The sequence below is a fragment of the Cricetulus griseus genome, chromosome 3, assembly GCF_003668045.3.
Source record: "Cricetulus griseus strain 17A/GY chromosome 3, alternate assembly CriGri-PICRH-1.0, whole genome shotgun sequence".
Classification (NCBI taxonomy): Eukaryota; Metazoa; Chordata; class Mammalia; order Rodentia; family Cricetidae; genus Cricetulus; species Cricetulus griseus.
Window position 1 is genome coordinate 2,356,266 of NC_048596.1, and position 22,473 is coordinate 2,378,738.

At 43.8% G+C, this 22,473-nt stretch overlaps 1 protein-coding gene across 4 annotated transcripts in view; it reads left to right on the forward strand.

Annotated features, from left to right (window-relative positions):
* The window catches only part of Shtn1 (shootin 1), a 196,832-nt gene that overhangs the window by 169,597 nt on the left and 4,762 nt on the right, over positions 1-22,473 (forward strand). For all 4 annotated transcript variants that reach the window (XM_027406873.2, XM_027406875.2, XM_027406876.2 and 1 more), the window contains 3 exons: positions 1,483-1,536; positions 6,574-6,694; positions 11,017-11,209. In XM_027406873.2, the coding sequence (XP_027262674.1) occupies positions 1,483-1,536; positions 6,574-6,694; positions 11,017-11,209 (368 nt within the window). The remainder of the gene's footprint in view (positions 1-1,482; positions 1,537-6,573; positions 6,695-11,016; positions 11,210-22,473) is intronic.

Sequence of the window (22,473 nt, forward strand, 5' to 3'; positions counted from 1 at the left end):
TCTGACGTGTTTGTCCTCCATCTGTCAGCTGGCCTTTCTGGAATTAAGACAGCCATGGGAATTCTTTGCCCAGCACTTGTTTTCTGCTTGCAGAGTCTTCTCTCTCACTCCTTGCTAGCAGAAATCTAATCTCTGTCAAGAACAGCTTGTTACTAAAATTTCTGATAATTTCAAATCAAATATTTAAAATCTAGTATTTACTAATAAATCCCTTTGTAGATAGAATGATACCCACGAGGCATTGTAGTATTTAGAATAAGGTGGCCTGAATCTTTTTGCTTTAAATATACTTTCTATGTTTTTTACTCAGTGGCTGCAGAAAATCATTGAAATGGCAAACCCCCGCCCATCCCCCCAGTCTTAATTGGGGGCTGATTATAAATTTCTAGGAGTCAGAAAAGTGGCTCAGTAAGAGTGCTTGCCATGCCAGCATGAGGACCTGAGTTCACAAATGCCTGTAACCCCAGTACCTGCACAGGGTGGGGAGGGCGTTGTAGAGCCTGGGGGTGGAGCAGAGTGCAGACATGGGAGGATCAGGGAGGCTTGCTGACTGTCAGCAAAAAAACCAAAAAAACCAAGCTTCATGTTCAGTTGAGAGACCTGTCACAAGGCACAAGGGTGCAGACCAATAAAGGAAGGCACTTGCTGTCCTGTGCCCATGGGTGCGTATTCTTGTGCACAAAACATGAACAAAGACACATACATCCTCCCACCCCCACAAAGATCACCAACAACTTATCACATAAAAATCTTTATTTGGGGACAGCAAGATGGCTCAGTGGGTTAGAGCACATTGCCACCAAGCCTGATGACCCATCTTCGATTCCTGGGACCTGCATGGTGGAAGAAAAATCAACTATAGGTGGTTCTCTCCCTCCCTCCTTCCCCCGCCCCACACACAGACACACACACAGACACACAGACACAGACACACAGACACACACACAGACACACACACACACACACAGACAGACACACACACACACACACACAGACAGACAGACACACACACACACATACACACACAGACACAGACACACACACAGACACAGACACACACACAGACACACAGACACAGACACACACACAGACACACACACACACACAGACAGACAGACACACACACACACAGACACACACACAGACACACAGACACACACAGACACACACAGACACACACACACAGACACACAGACACACACAGACACACACACACACACACACACACACACACAGACACACACACACAGACACACACACAGACACAGACACACACACACACACACACAGACACAGACACACACACACAGACACACACACAGACACAGACACAGACACACACACAGACACACACACAGACACAGACACAGACACACACACAGACACACACACAGACACACACACACACACACACACACACGTTTTAAATCTTTCCTATTTTAATATCAAATCAGTCATTTCTTTTTCCCTTCTGAATTACAGCCAGACTCCTTAAAGGGCTCCGAGAGCGCAGTGGACGAGCTGAGGGGAATACTGGTAAGAATCACTGCTTGTGTTCCCGTAGTGGCAGAGAATGTTTTCCAGTCTGACTTCTCATAGGTAGTTGTTTTTGGGTGTGTGTTATGTCCATTGATGATTGGGGTCATGACTTCTCATGGATAGTTGTTTTGGGGGGTGTATTACATCCATTGATGATTAGGGTCATGATTTCTCATGGATAGTTTTTTTTGGGGTGTGTGTGTTATGTCCATTGATGATTAGGGTCATCTCTTTGGCTTGTTGACTGGATTGTGCCTATGGCCACCTCTAGCCCATGTGTCAAACACCTTATTTGTTATTCTTGCACTCCAGTTCCCACAATGCAGCAGGAGGGTCCACTCTCCGCCCCGGGCCTGAATGAGGACCAGCTCCTGTTTCTGAAAACAGAGGGCAGTGTTTGCATTGAGGGAGGAGGCTGGAATGCCTGGCACTTACACGGAAACCCAGCTTCCAGCCTATGGTGGCCTTGTGTGCATCTGCTTTTCCTCAGGGGCAGCCCTGGCTGGCTTGGAACTTGTAATGATCTTGCCTTAGCCTCGCAGGTACTAGGATTACTGGGGGGCACCCCCACCCCTGTTTTATAGGATGCTGGCAATCCATAGCAAGGCTTCAAGCCTACTAGGCAAGCCGTGTGTCAGCTGAGCTAAATTTCCAGTTCCATGGACGCCTTTATGTCACTAGTTTCTTTCTCGGAAAGTACTCCCTGCCTGCTGGTGAGGTGAGCATGCATCCTGCCCACCTCTAACACCCCCCTCCCCCCATGTGTGTCTCTTTTCCAAGTGGCTGGTGGGATCACTATTGGCTACCCTCTCCAACAGTCACTAGGAAATGCTTCAGTCTGAGCTCGGCTCCACACCCGGTTCCAGCCAACACTAGTTATTATGCATAGGAAGTCAACAAACACGGGGTGGAGGAGGTGGAGGTGCGGGAGCGATCCCTCCCCTGTTTGTTGTTACTGTGCTAATTAAGCATCGCATGTAGACATCCGCATAATGACGGTAAACAACATGATTTTCATCAAGAATGGCTTTACACAGTAGACTTCACACAGAACGGCCTAATTAGTTTGCTTTAGTTTTAAGTGAGTGGGATTAGCCCTGAGGAGTGGTGTTATCACTGGCTAACAGTGGCGGTCTACCTACAGAATCAAGGATTAGAACACCCCGGACAAAGGATGCAGCTATTACCCAATGGATCCTATGATGGGAAGATTTTTTTACATCCAGGGTTCTGCCCCCTGCGACAGTCCCATTTGTTTCTTCTTATTCCAATGCTAATTCCTGTGGCTGAAGAAGTCCTGGGGCCTTAGGTGGGGGAGAACATTTCTGATATCTAAGAGTCAACCATACTGTTGGACTTATCAAAAAAAGGTAGTTTATTAAGAAAACCAAACATCTGTGTGAAATAATACTTTATCATGAAAAAAAATACGTCAAAGGTAGATGGTGCTGGATGGTAGCAAGTTTAATAAATTTAGCATCACTGTGTGTGAGTATGTGGGTGCACTTGTGTGTGTGCATACCTGTGCATGTATGTGTGAGTGTGTGTGTGTGTGTACTGCACACATGCTAAGCTTTTTATCACTTATATACATCCACAGCTTACATATTACTTTTCAGCATAATATTCACTGTTAATTTTTCAGTATAATATTCACTATAATTTTATATTACTATGTGGGGAGATTTGTGGAATTATTTATGATTCGTGAAAAATATTTAAAGAATTGTTTTCACCCTTGCCCTGGGTTTGTTTTTAGATCTCTGCCTTTTCTGATATTCACGCATCACTAAATAGTAATGAGTCTGGATATAATTTTTCTTTGTATTAAGATTTTTGTAGTTGGTTTTGTTTTTTAAGAGTGGACTCTGGTCCTGACCCTCTCCCTCCCCTTCTCTGCCAAATAGTAAGTCTCCTGTCCCAGCAGGAGTTTGTTTGAGGGATGGAGCAAGAAACCACTTCCATTCTTGTGTGGGGGAAAGTGGGCCTCCAGTGCCGTGTGATTCTGGGTGCTTCCAGCTGGAGTCCCCACTGTAAGGATCATCACAGTTAGTTCTGAGGAGAGCACACAGCACCAGCCTGGTGATCATGACAGGTCAGAAGCAAGCGTTAGGAACTGCGGCGATCCTCAAGTCCCACCTTAAGGTGGACTGAGCACCTGGAGCAGGAGACACAGCCCATAGGTGTCCGAATCTCCTAGAGCTTCATGGGTGACATTTCTGCTAACAACGACCGTAACCCACAGTGTATGAATCAGAGCTTCAGACTATTGAGAGACATTAGATATATAAGTCTCTGGCTGACGAGAGCTGGAAAACTTAACTCTATTTTTTATTACAATTTTCAAGCCAATTTTTAAAGTATCAGTATCGCTTGAACTAATTTTTCCAAACTCACAACATCACTTAATTTTTTCAAGCTGGACATTTTAAGTGTGAAACATACCAGTCATTCCTTGTGTTCACATAGAAAATCTAAGGGTTAGGAAGTGGAGGCTCTGGAGGCATGCTGCCATTTAAAAGCCGCTGTGTGAGGCACTGACGACTTCCAAAGAATGAACAGATAACAGATTAATCAGCAGATTTCTTCTGTAGATCCAAGTGACAGAAGAAGAGACACACCATTTTGAACAGTTGTTGACCAGTGCATATTTGTCCCCTGGCAGTTGTTAGGCTGGTGACATTTTTAACATTGGAGGTGCTTGGGGACTAAGACTGCTGAGTGACAATGGTGATTTCAAGTAGTTAGACTTTGGGGTTTCAATCTTCTTCTAAAACTCAGGCCTATCTCTGCCTTACTGTGGGACCAACCACGGCCCTGAGCGTCACTGGGTTCCATTGCTTGTAAAGTGAGGTAACTGTGTACCACATGGCTTCTGAGCCAACTTCTGGCTGGTGTATGAATCCAGTAGAGAAGTAAGGTATAGAAAGTAGAATATTCTTAGGAGCTTAATCCACCTAGCTCCTCCTCATTTCATTTGAGAGCCATGCAGAGAAATGCTCTGTCCTCCAGTGGCCAGCACCACGAAACTTGACTCATCATAAGCTGCATCCATAATGGATGTTCAAAGATGTTCATAGATGAACAAAGAATGGGGGGTTGGTTCTTCGGGTTAGGACTTGGAAAGAAGATTCTTTTGGCACCTGGCTCATCACAGCCTGGATTTGGGGGGAAATAATGCTGTTGTCCAAAGGGGGAGCGGAAGGATCATGCAAAAGATAAATCTAGTAACAGTAGATAGCATGTACTTTACTTTCCAACAGCCATTTCCGTTGGGGGAAATCATACAGTGGCCTTGAGAGTCAATGTGACTGCTCTATAAGTTATTTTCATAGTGAGAGCTGTACAGTTTTTAAATAGCTACTCACAAGTGTTTCGAATGGTAAGTTTCCTAGAAGCTTAAATAGAAATAACATGGGGATACTTGTTCTGTGCATTCTTTTCAAGTGTGTGGAAAGTGGTCATTCATTCTCTTTAATTTCCAGGAACAATCATGTCTCGCTGTGTTTCTCTAGCAACAAGTAGATAGAGACCTACAACCCAGTGAACCAAATCATCTCACTTCTAAACTTAAATAAGCTGTTATAAAATTACACGTCATTTTCTTTCTGAGTATTTTTATAAATCTTTGCAAAGAATGAAAAGCAAAATGTCACATTTCCAGGGGGGGAAAGCGTCACAGGCCCGAATAAAGTTAAGAGTCATCTTCAAGCATGTCAGGCATGGATTAATTGGGCAGCTTACAGAACCACAGTCTCCTGATCTTGTTGGCCACCCCACCCCTTGTCTGTATCTGTAAGCAGGTGTGGCCCCTGCTTAGAGATAATGAAAATATTAGGTAACGTTTCCTATGTGAGATTTGTAACTATCTTATTTTCACAAGGAACTTTTTTGTTGTTGTTTTATGGTCGAGAATTACCATGTCTAAACAATAGGATCTGAGAATCCTTCCAGAGGCTGGAAGCTGGGAGGAATAGAAATAAAAATAAATTATTAGCAAGTTCATGGCTGATACAGAGGCTGGGGTGGCTACAAGCCTTGCTGAACAAAAGCTGTTCCCACCCAGATGTGAAGTCGGCCAGGTTGTTCCTTTTTCCTCTGATTAGATCTTAGGTCCTTCTTATCGCCCCAACCCTCCTCACTTATGGTACAGCCCAGGAGGAGCACTTGGTGAAAGTCTTGTTCCTGATGAGCTACACCCTCATGTCTAAGAGAGGAGCCACTGTGTCCTGTTCAGACACTGCAGTGAAAAAGGAGGTGGGAAGCTGTTCTCCCTCTGGCATAGACTTCAAGAAGGGCCCAGATGGAGGAACCATGGCTCTGGTCTTTGTCTTCTTAGAAAGCCAAAGCCAATTTCAGGATGAGCTAGCTCGATGGCCTCTTGTTGCCTGCAGTATGTTCTGGGCACTGAAAAAAATGCATCTGCATCCTTGTCTGTCAGGACGATGGAAATCAGTCCATTCTTATCGGACCACAGCATTCCTCTCCCACACCAATGTTAAGGTAGCTCAGCTTGACCAGTCTGTGATAGAACACTGGGGGGGGGGGGGGTTATGTGCCTGCTTCTCAGCCACAGTACTGCCACCTGGTGGTCAGCCAGGGTGACTCACTCGGTCACAGGCCACACAATTCTCTAGCTCCGAGAGGATTTGTAGTTCATGGCTGCTGTCTGAAGATGCCCTTCCAAGGTGAGTGGAATGCACCCATTGTCTCCTTGTTGGATACACATCAGCATCTTCATTACCAGTGAGCAAGCATCTCCCTCCGGTTGGCCTTTACAGTCAAGCCCTTGAGAGCTGTTCTTGGATTGCTTGCTCTTCTGAGATGAGGCTACTGTGTCCACCATCAATGGTGTCTCTTTGGATACTTTGTGTCATTGAGGATTTGTGTGCACCTGTGAGAAACCCGTTATACATTTGTATGTAATTTGTTTCGTTTTCTGGTTCCTAGTTCAATTTCGACAATGTTCTATTGTTTTGCATTTATTTTATGTCCTTTTGCATATTATATTAACCTTTTTTGTTTTTGTTTTAGGGGACACTTAACAAATCCACTAGTTCGAGAAGCTTAAAATCCCTTGGCCCAGAGAACAGTGAAACTGAGTTAGAGAGGATTTTACGTCGCAGAAAGGTGACGGCAGAAGCAGATAGCAGTAGTAAGAAGCCTCTTGGAATTCTCCACCACACTTCTCTTCTTCTTTAAACCCCTTTAACACGAGATCATCTTTCCTAAATTAGCATTCAATGTTTAGGTTTTTTTGTTTGTTTGTTTGGTTTTTGTTTTTTTTAATGTGAGTGAGAAGTAGTGACTGGACAAAGAGTGTCTGTGGCGCCTCCTGGATGTTTATGTAGCCATCAGCATCATTCTTGCAGGTAACCAACCAAGCATGTGTAGATCTGACCTGGTTAGCATGAGACACCCAGGGCAAAGCCCCATATAAAGGCATTCAGGGTGGGTGGTTTTCATACATGTGTACAACGTATTTTCATCATCTTCACCCCAGTTTCCTGTCCCTCTCCCCTCCACCTATATTCATTTTCCAGCTTGTCACCCTTCTACTTTCATGGAGTTTTGTAGTTTGGCTGTCCACATGTCTCATTACCATTGTGTACAGGGGCATCAGGGTTATTTACAGGAACACAGACAGCTCCTTCCCCAGGAGTCTCTAACTGCCAGTAGCTCCTTAGGGAGGGACGGACTGCAAACCCTTCCCCATCTGGATGGATTTTGTCAACAACACATCGCCAGGTAGAGGTTCTGGAAGCAGGGCACCTGAGTTTCAGTCCCAGCAGGTCAGTTGCCCATTGCTTGTTCTTAAGCTACTTTTCAACCTTTATGTGCCTCTGTTTCTTCTTCCTGTGCCTCTAATGGCTTTTGGCATTATTCCCAAGATGAAGTAAGCCGGTACATGCCGGTACTGCCCCCGACTCTGCCTGGCACACTTGGCAGTTTAGTGGGAATTACACCTCAGTGACTACAGACACAGGGAAATTGCCTTCATTCTTCATACCCTTCCATTCATGAATCTGACTTGTGAGCCACTGAGGGAGGGACTCCAGCTCTGCCACCAACTGTGAGCTTGCCGTCGCCCTTAGGTGCTTGAGTCATGTCATCACCCGTGTAGACCTTGGTTAGATGCAGTTGTTGGAATGGTTTTGGTGATGGCAATTAACCAAAACCTTTATGAAGGCTTCCCATCGGAGCTAGCCAGGAAGCTGGCTCTGAAAAAGCACGGCAAAGGAAGACAGCAACCAGAAGTAACGAGCTGAGATTTTTTTTTTTTTTTTTTTTTTAGACTCAACTTGATCAAAAACAGTCCATTGGAACATTTTAAATCCATAAAACATTGAGTCATGGTGACCAACTTGAAGTTGTAAGAATTTGTTTTAAAGACAATTTGTTTTGCTATGTAGCTTAGGCTGGCCTTGAACACATGCAACCCTCCTGCTTTCAGCCTCCCTAGGGCTAGCATTATCGGCATGACCCACCCTGCCTGGATGAACATGTTAGAATATTCACAATGGAATTTTGGTGGTCAAGCTCTGCTGTACATGGGGATTTGCTCTACTGAGTGATTCCTCTGATCAAAATTGGGCAGGTAAGCCGCCCAACTTCTAGTAAGCATGTGAGTGATCTGAAGAGATAGTTAACTACTCTCCGAGTTCAATCCCCAGAATCGGCACTTTCAAATCCATGATTTGTAATCCGGTGGACACAAGTAGATCCCCACGCTGGACAGCCAGTTGAGCCTTCAGAGTGAGCTCTAGGACAGTAAAAGACCCTACTTCAAAACACAAGGAATGGTATTTAGTTTGGTCTGAAAACTCTAATGATAAATCTTACATAAGGACTTCCCACCTAGCAAATGACCCCAAAGGAAATTAGAATAAAGATAAAAATTAAATAGAGTTGGGGGCTAGGGATATAGCTTAGGGAGTAGAGTATTTGCCTATAGAGTATGCAAAGCCCTGGGTTCGATCCCAGGAACCATACAAACAGCATGGTGGCACAGGTCTGAAAGCTCTTTGGAGGTAGAGGCAGGAGGATCAGAAGGTTGAGGCTAGCCTCAGCTACATAGTGGAGGCCAAGTGGAGGCCAGTCTAGGCTACATGCAAGCCTGTTTCAGTGTTTTCTTCAAACCATGAACAAAGAAATCTGATCTGTCATTGGTGAAGGAGACGGTCAGTACACACTGAGGGTTGAGTTACAATTGAGCAGAATTTTTTTTGAGTTTCTTAACAGCCAGGGGGAAAAAAAGGAAACATGAAATATGACAAGTTTTTGCTCATTATCTTTAACAAACAAAACCCATTTTCCAAGCAACAAGCAGACAGAGTTTGTCATGTGAAAATCTCTCTAAATCTCATGAAATGAATACATGAAAATTCCATGAAGCAAGAGCAAGGAAGCAGTTAAGCCTGCCAGGCGCATGACAGGAACCAAGTGACAGATAAGTGATGCACAGGCTTGGGCCTCTTACATATGACCTTTGACATTGCCCTTCCACATAAGGGAGAGAACAAGCTGAGTAGCTGGGCTACTCCAGGAAGTAGCTGGGCTTTGTAGACCCAGCCTCAAGATATTGGGCATCTTGCTTTGGATGCTTTGTTTTCCTGGAACTTGCTGCTGTCACACACACACACACACACACACACACACACACACACACACACACACACACACACACACACACACACACCAGCCTGGTAGCCTGCCAAACTGACATGTCAGGGAGCAGCAAGAGGTCCTTGGGAAGCATTTGGGTGCAGTAATCACCATCAAAAACACTATGCCTTCTTCATTTCTTTTTTGTATGTATGGAAAACATGAGCCCAGCTCACTGCCCTCCTTTTTTAGTAGCTTCAGATGTAGAAATAAGCAGCAAGCTTTGACCTATTCAGGAAGAGATCTTCTGACAAGGACAGACTGCTTAACGCTGTCTAGTGTTACAGTTGAGTTACCAAGGACAAAACACCTGAGATGAGGCAAATCTTGATTAGACTTCATATCCCTATTTCCCAGAAGCCTCCTTGCTTGACCTTTCTGCCCTTCTCTCTGTCTTCCGTATCCCCATGCAACACAAGGCTTACTGTAGCTGGATGGAGAGGGCCTTTCTACCCAGAGCACCCAGGATGACACCACCCTGCCTACCCAGATGAAGTCAGAAAGTCAGATATCCGTCACCAGACAAGAGTGGGTCTGTGTCTTGGAGTCCGGCTAAGGGAGGAGTCCAGTAGAATTGCTGAACAAATTTTTCAGTCCCTCTTAGATGGGTTTTCCAGATATATCTGTTGTCACATGAAAGAATGCAACTCCCAGCTAAATTCTGTTAGGATCTACTAACATTTTCTATCGTGTAATACTAATTTGGAAGATTTTTGCTTGTTTGTTTCTTGAGACAGGGTCTCTATGTAGCTCTGGGTCACCTTGAACTTGGTGTATAGTCAAGAATGACCTTGAACTTTTGCTCTTCCCGCCTCCACCTTCCAAGTATTAGGATTGCAGGTACATGCACCATGCCCAGTTTACACTGGAGATGGAGCCCTTGACTCCACTCATGAACACTTCTTCACCTGGGCCGTATCCCAGCCCCATGACACTCCTCCCAAGTCAGTTCTCTCCTCAATGGTGCCCTTCAAGGTTGCCTTCTAACTTTATTTTGACATTATTTAATTTGAATATGTGTGGCTTGTTTAGTCAGTTTCTCTGTTAAAAGCATTCCTTCTGAAGTTCTAAGATAGGCATACTTGGAGGCACACTACCTAGGGAAAACTCAGGGCAAGGCTTAGCTTCGGCCCGGGAGTTCTAGTACACTGAGCCAATAATTTCAGTAGCAAGCCCCATTGTAGTCATTAAATCCTGTCCCAAAGAGCAGCAGAGACCAGAAGGTAAACAGCCCAGACTCTTTGCCACTTAATTTTTATAATCTTGTGTCTGTATTTTTAAGAGGCAATAAATCCACTTACTGCTCATTCACATTAAAATGAAAATGTTCATAAAAGCTGTTGAATGCTCAAGAAGTCTTCATGAGCCTTTTAGAAAGACCCTTTTGACATTGGTCCATTTTCTGTTTAAAATGCAAAGCTGAGTTTTCGGAAGAATTAACTCTTGAGAGGCAAAATGGTTCAAACAGGGCTGTCAGAAAAGCCATATTTGGAAAGAAGAAAGAGTTTCCACAATTGCAGTATTGCTAAGGACTGGTCAGTGGAGGGAGCGGGGCCTGGGATTTTGTGGCCTCTTAAATGTCTGCGGACAATTTCCCAGCATGGTTCAGGTGCACTGAAAGGTAGAGTTGCCCCCAAAGCAAAGTAGACTTCTAGTAGGAGCTTTTATTTATTTTTTTCTTTTAGCATGTACTTAAACTTTTTAACCAACTTGGCCTTTTTGCTTCCTGTGGCCTTTTTCAGCTAATCTTTCATACCATTGATAAGCATCACACAGAATTATTAAACTTGAGGTTATGTGTTTGGTTTTAAGGTCCTACCGGGATATTAGCCACCTCAGAGTCCAAATCCATGCCAGTGTTGGGTTCTGTATCCAGTGTAACAAAAACAGCCTTGAACAAGAAAACTCTGGAGGCAGAATTCAACAGCCCGTGTCCCCTAACACCTGAGCCAGGTGAAGGGCCCCGTAAATTGGAAGGATGCACGAATCCCAAGGTTACGTTTCAGTAAGTAACAATGCTCTTTATTAAGTAGAACGTAGATGCATCTGTAATGACTAACATGCATTTCTTTGATCTGTTGCTCTTCAAAAAGGCTTCGATGTGGCCTGACAATCCCCCTTCCCTCTCCTTTGAGCCAGCCAGCTTCTGCTTCTGGGCTTCCAGATTTTCTTCTGCTCCAATGTAAACATCATACCTGCTGAACTGGCTAGCCATTGGGTTCTCCTCCTACACCAAGAATTGAGCTGGCTGATCCTTCTGCACTGGAAGACACCTGTCTTTAGGCTGTCACTCTTATCGGCCCCCTAACCTGAAGAAGGAACTAGATCTTTCTGACTCCTTTGGAGCCTGCATTTGTAGAGCCTCGTTTTCTGGCCCTTGGAAGATGTGCCTTCATCCTGTTCTTTCCAGAGACTGACTGTGCCACATACAGGGTTATCTATAGAGACCAACTTCCAAGTGGCACTTTGTCAGGGTTAATCCGGCTATTGACCGTGTTGCAGACCAGTGTAGTAGAGATCAATTTGTTTTATAACAATGGCAGGCTCCATTTGAAATTAGTCTACACTTGTGCACTAATTCTCTTGCCAGGATGTCAGCTAGATTGTCACTTAATGAAAAGGAAGAGGTGAGGCCAATCAGATCAGCCGAATCTTGTAATCACAGTTAATTAAACCTCTGATTTCCTGTTCTGTCAAGAGAGAAAGAGCCCCTCCTTTGTAGTTTTAGCTGTCTTAGCTTAAAAGGTGAAACCTGGACAAATGAAGTTGAAATTCAATTTAGATCTATTTTTGCCAACTGGTATTTTCTTCCTCTCATGCACGTCTCTCGCTGGGGCTGTTGAGATCACCCCCCCCCATCTCCTCTGGGACAAATGGCCCTCTTTGCTGATTTACAGTCTTATCTAATTTCATTGCGGATTTTAAAAGCATGTCTTCTCACAGTTCTGTTGCCTTTCTTTGCCGGGAGTCGTCTGCACATCTCCCAGAAAGATGATCTGTAGTCACTCTTTGCCTTTGCTATTAAGTTTGTTTAACACCTAATTTGACATCAGCAATCTGGCAGCATTTGAACCAATATCCAGACATAAAAGCAATTTGGCAGAGACAAGTTAGTTTCTGAGAAATGCTTCAGTATGGGTGTATAGATTTTTTTCCTCCTCCTCACCATTTTGCACAGATAATCTTAATCAGAAAATACTGCTACTCATTCCTCCTTTTGTCTGTCTTTTATTCTCCAGAAGTAAGTGGAAATTACATTTCCAAGAAAGGAAATGAAATAATTGCAGGCCCAGGGTCTGCAGAATGTGTGCTGAATTGACAGTGAAAAGGATCAGTGTGTTGACAGAGAGATGTTAGATGCCAGGAAGGCCGACCGTGGAACTCAATTTATTTCTCATCTCGCTTGTTCAATGACTGTTTAAGAGACGTGTTGCAACTTAATTTACCTACTTAAAGCACTAATCTAAGTATTATGTGTGGCTGTGTTAACTTTTAAACTTTGTAACCCAATGCTTGTGTCTTCCATTCTTCGGTTTTTAGCCGAGACAACCAGTGCCGAGTATGTTCACATTGACAGTTGTTTAGAACGGAAGAGTGTGCCCTCTTCTCAAGCCCCATTGCTCCAGTGAGCTAGGACGACGAGCTGAGAACTCTGTGCATGTGCAGGCCCATCATGTAGTTCCCTTCACTCACGTTGTAACTTGGTTTTGAAACAGCGGACAGGCTTAGCTGCAGGTTCTACAGGTGAAAACCCATGTTATCAGCCAGTAACCAAGGGACTGTTAGGAATCAGAGGGTTTTATTTTCAGGGCTTTTGAGGCTTTGACTAATAAATTCATTCAGTTATACTAACCCCTGTGGTTGTTGCAACCACCTTGCCCTATCTCTTAGTCTTGAGCAAGTGGGACACTTAGACATGAGATTGTGTGTGTGTGTGTGTGTGTGTGTGTGTGTGTGTGTGTGTGTGTGTTAGTTCAGTATGCAATGCCATAGTGTGTGTGTGTTTGTGTGTGTGTGTGTTAGTTCAGTATGCACATGCCATAGTGTGTGTGTGTTAGTTCAGTATGCACATGCAATAGTGTGTGTATGTGTGTGTGTGTTAGTTCAGTATGCACATGCCATAGTGTGTGTGTGTGTGTGTTTGTTAGTTCAGTATGCAATGCCATAGTGTGTGTGTGTGTGTGTGTTAGTTCAGTATGCACATGCCATAGTGTGTGTGTGTGTGTGTGTGTGTGTGTGTGTGTGTGTGTGTGTGTTTAGGTCAGAAGACAAGCTCAGGTATCAGTCTTCACCTTACACCTTGTTTGAGGTGGGCTCTGTTGTTCACTGCTGTGTACACCAGGCTGGCTGGGCTGCAAGTGTCAAGGGATTCTCCCATGTCCACCTCGCGTCAGCATAGAGTGCTGGCATTACAGATGTGTGCTACAGAGCCCAGCTTTCCAGAGGCTATGGGCATCCAAACTCATACTTATGCAACAAGCATTTTATCCTGCATTGTTTTTAAATTTTTAGGTTAGAATTTAGAGTTATGGCTTTCACTGTGACATTTTTCCACACATGTGTCACTGTACCTCTTCCTGTTAATTAACATGTTTTTGCACTCTAGTAACTGACCCTTTTGGTGGGTGGCATCACCACCGTGAGCGGCACTATCAGCTCTTGGCAGGAATCAAGGGTAAGGCAGGATGTCAATCTTAGTGGCCTCTAATGCATGGATCACTCCAACTTGCATGAGTTGTGTGTGTGCACAATACACACGCGTGCACATGCCTCGCTGTGGCCTCCATACTCTCATGCTCTTTCACCTTCCACGTTAGCCTTTTTGGCCTGGTCCAATTGCACTTGCAGCCAGGTGCTCACACTGCCTTCTTCAGGGCCCAGTGCCTGTGCTACCCACTTTACCAAGAACGTCCCTCCCTGTTGAGACCTTCAAGGCAAGGTGAAGAATGAAGAAAGGAAAGACACATGGACAGAAAAGCTGGTGTGGGGTTAGGGTTGTGTGAGTTTTGATGGAGAGCATCAGCTACTCAAAACCTGGAACCCAGCCTGTTTATAGTTTATTACATGCAGCACAGGGGAGGGGTTGGCTAGGACCAATGGGAAGTGTTTATAGACAGAAGTCTCAGGCTGTAAACACTTGGGAGGAGGAAGCTGCAACTGGCAGGTCTGGCACACACTTGCCAACATTCCCACTTAGAAGAAGGATTTACCGTCCCTCTGGGCTTCACCCCAGGGTCTGAGGCATTGGTCCTTGACATGGCCACGGCCATAGTGACAGTATAATACATTCACTCAGGACTTCATTGTTCTTTACACTCAAGGCTGCCTCAGCTTTCCACACTTCCCCCATGGGTACAAGGCTAGCATAGCCCTCACACCCTGAGTTTTTTCCTCAGGGACCATCATCTCAAGGTAGTCTCCCTGACCACTACAGGCAACTTTGTAACCCCATATTCCCCTAAACCTTGATTTTCCACATCCTACCCTGTTTTCCCCACAGTGGTTACCATATACTTTATCACGTAGGTTATTTTTTTTTCTCCTTCTATGGAAATGTAAAACCATATGAGGATGGGATTTTTATTTCTGTTTTATGTATTTGTGGTATTTCACACACCAGGAATAGTGCCTGCTGGATGGTAGGATCTCAATAAATGGGTGAATAAACAAACATATTCTTTAGTATTAGTAAAGAGGCCAAATATCAGCTGATTAGAATTAGCATACACCCGGCATTTCTATCATACAGCCGTCAGACACACAGGCTAGAGCTTAAGACTTTCTTATTGGTATGTTAGTTGGATTTTTTTTTTTTTTACTTATTTTTGTTGTTGTTGGTGGTGGTGGTGGTGGTGGTGGTTGGATTCTTTAGTTCAAGAAAGCATTTTTGAAAGGCCGAGGAATTGTTTGCATCTAGCTCAGTACTATACATCTACTCTGTTATTGTACCTGCTCAAGATTAAGTCAACAGACTCTACAGTACACAGGTGTAGCAGAAAAGCTCCAGCCATGCTCGTCCAGTCAGCTCATTGGGGGCTGGAGTGCTGGCTAACTCACCAATGGGTAACTTAGAATGCAGAAGTAGACATTAAGGGATTTCTGCATAGAAAAACTAAAAACCTTCAAGCCAAAGTGTAATCAACATGCATGGATTTCAAACCATTAATAACTCTTGTCTATAAAACCAGGCATCTATTAAATTATGTCCTGGGAACCTATCAAGAAATAAGAGTTTCAATCTTTAATTGTAAGGATTCATTAAAATGAATGACACATATACAAAGTGAGGGGTTTAAGGGGGGGGGAAAGAAAAAGATAACCGGAGCTTGGGGGAGTCTAATTTATTCTGCTTCTATTTTAATGATAACTGAGAAAACAAAGAGAGGAAGGAAGGCAAGCAGGAAGGAAGGGAAGGGAAGGGAAGGGTGGGGAAGGGAAGGGAAGGGAAGGGTCGGGTAGGGAAGGGAATGGGAGAGAAAGGAAGGAAAGTGGAGGGGAGGGGAGGGGAGGGGAGGGAAGGGGAAATCTCTGTTCTTGTTTATAATGGGCCATTTCTATCTAATTCTGTTGACTTGAATCTCAGAGTTACTTTGACTTTCATTATCTTGAATGTCTGTAACTGGGCTAAGAATTATTTTGGAACCTCCCTTTATGCTAAGAGGTAAAGAGCTGACTCAGTAAATGCAAGTGTCAACCTGGTGTTTATATCCGTGCTCCTTTTGGCTGACACAACTCAAGTATAGTAAGCTTCCTTGACTCAAGCTAATCAACAAGTGGGGTGTTCAGTATCAAAAAGTTCTACGTTATAGAGTTGTGTAAAGATGCTGCCTTCTGACAGCACAAAGCATTCTGAAACAGCTACTCTAGTTAGCTAGTAGTCTTAAAGAATGGTTGGAGAGAGATTATTTTAATTTCCCATATCTCTAATAACAGGGCTTTCTTCAAGATAAACTTGGGAAATTGGCCTATTACAATACCAGCTACTTTAGTCTTTAATGTTAGTTTCCTCCCTCTCTCTCTGTATGTTTGTGGGTATGTGTGTGTGAGTGTGTATGTGTATGTATGTGTGTATGTGTGCATGTGTATATATGTGAGTGTGTGTGAGTGTATGTGTGTGAGAGTGTGTGTGTATATGTGAATATGTGTGTGTGAGTGTGTACATGAGTGTATTTGTGTACGTGTGTGTGTGAGTGTGTATGTGTGTATGTGTACAAGTGTATATATGTGAGTTGTGTGAGTGTAAGTGTGTACATGTGAGTGTGTATTTGTGTACATGAGTGTGTGAGTGTATATATATGTGAGTGTGTATGTGAATGTATGTGTGTACATGTGTGTGAGAGTGTGTGTATATGTGAGTGTGTGTGTGTGTGTACATGAGTGTATGTATTTGTGTACGTGTGTGTATGTGTGTGTGTATGTGTGCAAGTGTATATATGTGAGTGTGAGTGTATGTGTGTATATGTGTGTGTATTTGTGTACATGAGTGTGTGAGAGTGTGTATATATGTGAGTGTGTATGTGAATGTATGTGTGTACATGTGTGTGAGTGTGTACATGAGTGTGTGACTGTGTGTATTTGTGTACATGTGTGTGAGAGTGTGTGTATATGTGAATATGTGTGTGAGTGTGTACATGAGTGTATGTATTTGTGTACGTGTGTGTGTGTGTGTGTGTACATGAGTGTATGTATTTGTGTATGTGTGTGTGTGTGTGTGTGTTGGTATATGTGCGTGCAGAGGCCAGTGAAGGATGCTGAGCATTTCCTACCACTCCCCACTTTACTTTAAGATAAGATTCCTCCTTGAACCAGAAACTCAGTTTTGACCAGGCCAGCCAGCCTGGTCCTGGAATTGTGCTGTCTGTGCTCTCCACCTTCATCATCATTTTGTTGGGGGTTTTCAAGATGGGCTTCTTTGTGTAGCCCCCGAGTGCTGAGATGAAAGGTGCGGCACCACTGCCCAGCTGATCATTATTTTTGATTTACGTTTGGCTGTTTTGGAAGTTTGGTCTGACTATGGAGTGTATGGTGATGGACATGTGTGTGTCACATGCACACTTGTGGTAGGTATCAGGAGAGGAGGGAAAGCTGATGGGATCTTACAGGTCTCTGCCTCACAGACCGAGCAGAGGTGTGAGCATCTTCTGCTGCCACCATTTTGTTTTTCATCTCTGGAAACAGCGTCATCTGAAAGTGGCTCTGCTGGTCTGAACTGGGCTTTGTCCCCCAAAGAGAACGCCCTCCAGCGAGTGCAATTAGACCACGTAATCAAATCCAAGATGATTCTTCATTTGCAACTTTGCACTAGAATTAAGAGCCACATGGAAGGGAACTTACATCCCACTATAGTGGAGTGATAGGCAGCGATGTCCCAGAGTGCCCCTCTTCTCTTGGTCATTTTAAGCTCAGTTCCTGGAGACTCATCCAGCCAACACAGTTTCTAACACATCCTGCCCTTCTGAGCCGCAGACCCTCCCCCTGCTGGAAGCTCTGAGTTCTTTTAAATATCCCTTTGAGCCACCAGGCAGGCAGTTAGCTTGCTTTTTTTGTTTGGGAGGTTCAACACAGGTCATTCTCTGCCCTTGGAAAATTAAAAAAAAAAAAAAAAAGAAAACCACAAAACCCATGTAGCAATTATAGAACTTCAATTTCAATAGAAAAGTGTCCTTTTCTAGTGAAACCATTTTTTTAATTTTAATTTACATTTAATTTCCTGATCTGTGGTATCTCTAAATACCTGTGACATTTGGCCCCATACAGATCTATTCTAGCAAGAGTTCATCTTATGTAAGCCATTTTCTGAATAGCGAGGGGTAAGCTGATAGAAGAGAAATTTTAGATGTCTCTTGGTTGCTGTGACTAGTCAAACCTTTTCATGACAGAAAAAAAGCCTAATTGCCTTTCAAGTTTTTAATTAAAAATAGGATTTTTTTATTATTGTTTGACCTCTAACTCATCTCTTCAGTTTTATTTGTTATTTCCAGTGTGAATCTAATGTTTTAAAATGAAATAGAAAAGTAGTTTTCACAATTGGCTCTCCAATTGAGCTTTTGAAATATGTTCTCAAATAGAAATTTCTATTCTTAAACTTACTTTCCGGGCAACTTTTCTAACATTGGTCCCAGAGGGACATACCTTCATTTGTTGACCATGTAACTATTTTCTTGTAGAGGCTTGGGTCAACCTTTACTCGCATGGAGGCCAGGGAAGTTGCTGGTCTCTGTGGTGAAAGGAATGTGCTTTCTTCTGGTTACTTTCAGCCCTCTATTTCCTCATTACTTCCTCTTCCTCTTTTTCTTTCTGGTGTGTGTGTGTGTGTGTGTGTGTGTGTGTGTGTGTGTGTGTGTGTGTGTGTGTGTGTGTGTGTGTGTGTGGTGGTGTGTGTGTGTGGTGTGTGTGGTGTGTGTGTGTGTGTGTGTGTGTGTGTGTGTGTGTAGGCAGGCTCTACAATGCAGAGGAAGGGGAGAGGAAGGTACCTTCCCTGTACTTAGTAAACATTTATTTCTGAGAAGCGTCTACTAGCAGAATGAGGCGCACACACGGATGTCCCTACCTAATCTGATGTTCTTATACAATTAAAGGATTTGCTGGAAGCTCAGCTGTAATCTTAGCACTGCTGAATTGTGTACGGACACTGCAGGAAACGGCTCTGTTCCACAGAGCAAGACCACAATGGAGCCCCGTGTGCGCTGGTACATGGACAATTAAGTTTTAACAACAAAATTAGCCCAACAACTGGATGCTCTGGAAGCCGAGATTCCCCCAACTTGGTCTTTTCTTCTTCCCCCCACCAGGAGTTATCCTGTGGACTGCCGGAAAGCTCAGCAGCCAGTATTGTCTCAGTGTTCTGAGGGGCTGTACAGACAGCAACTTCTTCAGATTAATTGTTCAGGATGTATTACACCTAGTGAAAAAATGACTGGTAAAACACTGTTGAGTAAATCTCAAAATTACTGTTAAAGTGCTGCCGAGTAATTCTCCATTCTCTCAGAGAATTAATTGCCTCTTAATGTTTGCTTCCAGTTACAAGGGCTCCGGTTTTATAGGACTTTGTCTAAAATGTATCATTTCTGCATATTGCCTTTGGTACTTTGTAAGTATTTAAAAGCTGTTTCTTAACAGTGTTTATGTTTCCTTTTATTTGCGCTTCATGGGAAAGAGTGAAGTTTTGTTTTGTTCTGTTTTGATTGAAAGAAAAGTAACTCCCAAGATTGGGAAAGCAATTTCAGATCCTGGGATAAACCCACTGAACTTCTTAAACCAGATAAAACACATTTCACTGGAGATATGGGAGTATATGATGGCAAAAGGCGACAGACAGAATTTCTTGTGACTCCTGTCTTAAAAGTTTGATGTATAAAATGTAGGAACACTTAAAATATATACATATATATATGAAAATGCATGTTGTGCACAGCTCATTTTAAAGGAAACTGGTGACTTCTATGGAAGGCTGTGTCTTTTTAAAACATATTTCTTGTAAATAATACTCAGTTTTTAAATACCTGATATCTAAATAAATTTTCATAGGGACTAAAAGATATGCAAAATTACACAACAAAAAAGTAACAAACAAACAAAAACAACCCAGCAGCCACAGAAAAGTGTCACACATGTCACGCATTACAAAAAATGTTTTGTAATGAGTTCCTGGGTTGTCTACATGGCTTTACCAGTGAGGGCTGTCCAGGTTCAGAGCCTGCCAGTTGTCCTCTGCTAGCTGACACTAGCAGAATAAACAAGCTGGGACCACCATGGGCTGGGACATAAACTGCATGGCAGTTAAAAAACTAAAGGAAAAATGTTCTGAATGTGGGCATGGGGGTCTGTGCCTAGTTATTGTTACTGTGACAAAAGGAACTCTGGTTAATCCGGACGCAAGGAGCACTTCTTGTACTTTGAAAGTAAATCTGTCTTCCTACAAGTAAAAGCAGAGTCAAACTGACAGACTGACACAGACAAAACACAATTTTTAAAAAAGTATACAAAGCCAAAATTATTGAGCTTTGTTCTACCTCCAGTTACACAAGAATGAGACTTGATAGTAATTAGAAATTCTTATCGGATGTTTAGAATGTAATGCTTTTGAAGTTTCAGGCTGGTGCACGAAAACCTCTGAAAGAAACAAGAGTTTTTGAAAGAAAAAGAAACAATGAGCATTGGCGTCAGTAACGCTACTTCCGTTCACTGCTCTGCTAACTGCAGGGATAGGAAGGAGGGGAGCAAGACTTATTGTTACACTAGGGAAATAGAAACTGACTTCCTCTTTGGAGTTTTCCCAGAAAACTACTTTATAGAGACAAATTTTAAATCTTTCCATTTTCCATCCTTGAAGGTGGTAAATATGATTGTGGCTTTATCCGTTTTTATTGTAAATGAAACAGAGTTCAGGCCGGCCGCTGCACCATTTGTTGGATGGCTGCCACGGACTAATGCAGACGCCCCACTGTGAGACCAGAGAAGCGCTACACTGTGATTCACCGGATTGTGTTAAATAGTCCAGCTGTTGCGATTTGAAAGATAGTTACCTCAGAAGTGAAATAGAAATGAACTTGGCATTTATGCCTCAAACCATTTTTATACTGTTTGGCAATCAGCTTTTCAGAGGTAGCATTTTATAAAATAACTCTCACCGCTTAAAGGTTTCACTCACTGTAATGTTCAAAATGCCCCACCTTTATATTATCAGTAAAATTAAGCTTGAGCGATATTTGGAATTTGCATGAAATAAGCGTTCCCCCCCCTCCCCTGTTTCCTGAGCTTTGATTGTATTCAATTGAGCTCAGAACTGTGCCGATTAGGGGCTCTTTGGGGCATTAGTTAATTTGAATTGCAGCCGAAATGTTAGCTAGAATGTTGTTGAATATAATTGGGATGTGGAAAGTTGATTTTGAAAGGAATTTCATTGAATGCAAACAATGACGGGCTTTTGGGGGGCGGCGTGGGGGTGCACAGAGAGTGCTTCTCTTCTGTCTCCTGTGACACAGTCTGAGAAATCACCGAATCCCTTTACCAAGTTCAGCTCTGGTGAAACTGTTCACAACAGTACTGATTCTTCTCACGCCAGTGTGGTTTGCAGTCAGGTCTTTGCTTTTACCCACAAGGGGGTGGTCTCACCTGTCAGAACCCCTTGTTCTGGCTCTCATGCAGTAGGGGGACAGCAGCTGTCACTCAGAAAAGAGTTTGCGGTTTATTAACCTATTGAATCCTAGCTTTTCCTTGGTGTTTTTCTTTTTGTCTTGAAACAACTGTTGGACATGTGATCTGGAATGCTCCATGAATAAGGTCTATTTGAGTGGATCGCAGGTAACTACAAGTATGTTGAAAAAGAAGAGAAATCCTTGCTAAGATTCTGCAGTTTGGGCCCCAAGACCACTGATAAAGGCTCTGTGCTAGTGGACGAGTTCCTTCGCTTGCTCTCCTGAAGTAGGCATCTGACAGGGGAGGGACAGACGGACTCACAGAGCCTCTGTGGCTGGGCAGTTTTGCTTTACCGATTCTGCTCCCCAGGAGAAAGGCTGCCACGACTCTTTATGAGCCGTCATCGCTTATTGACGGTCAGCCTCCTTAGGTGCTGCAGTGAAGGAGGGGGCAGTGGACAGAGCGACGGTGCCCTGTGACCTCTGTGCACTGTTGCGTGAGCTTTTGGGCTTTGAGAAGCCTCAGATTCAGACCTGTAGACCTGCCCCCCATGACTGGGCTCTCAGGGCTGTCCCAGTGACAGCTGCTGTCCCTCTAAGGGAGAAAGGACTAATTGTGGTTCCTTTTGAGGGTCATCATGGCAGGGAAGGTGTGGGGGCTGGAGGGGGCGAGACAGCTGTTCGCATCCCATCCACAATTAGGAAGCCGAGGACGATGAACACTACGGGTCAGCTCTTTCTCCTTTGTATTCAGTTCGGGGTGCAAGCCCAGGGGATGGTGCCACCCACATTCAGGGTGGGCCCTCCCACTTCAGTTCACCTGTCTAAGTAATTTAGAGGCCTGACTCTTAGTTGATCCTGGATCCTGTCACGCTTACCGTCAATGACATCATGGGGATAGAGAGAGAATGTCTCCCGCCTGCCCGCCTGCCCGCCTGTCCGCCTGCCCACCTGCCCGCCTGCCCGGGGAGGAAGGCTTCTCATTCTGCAAGGAGCTTTGGGCAGCTCCACAAGGGAGCCGAGGACAGACCTAGTGACATCAAGCCAGGAAGGATAAAACTGCAGCTTGAGGGCTGGACTTTGCCCTTGCAGATCTGAAAGTTGCTAGTGGAAGCAATGGAAGTAAACTAGT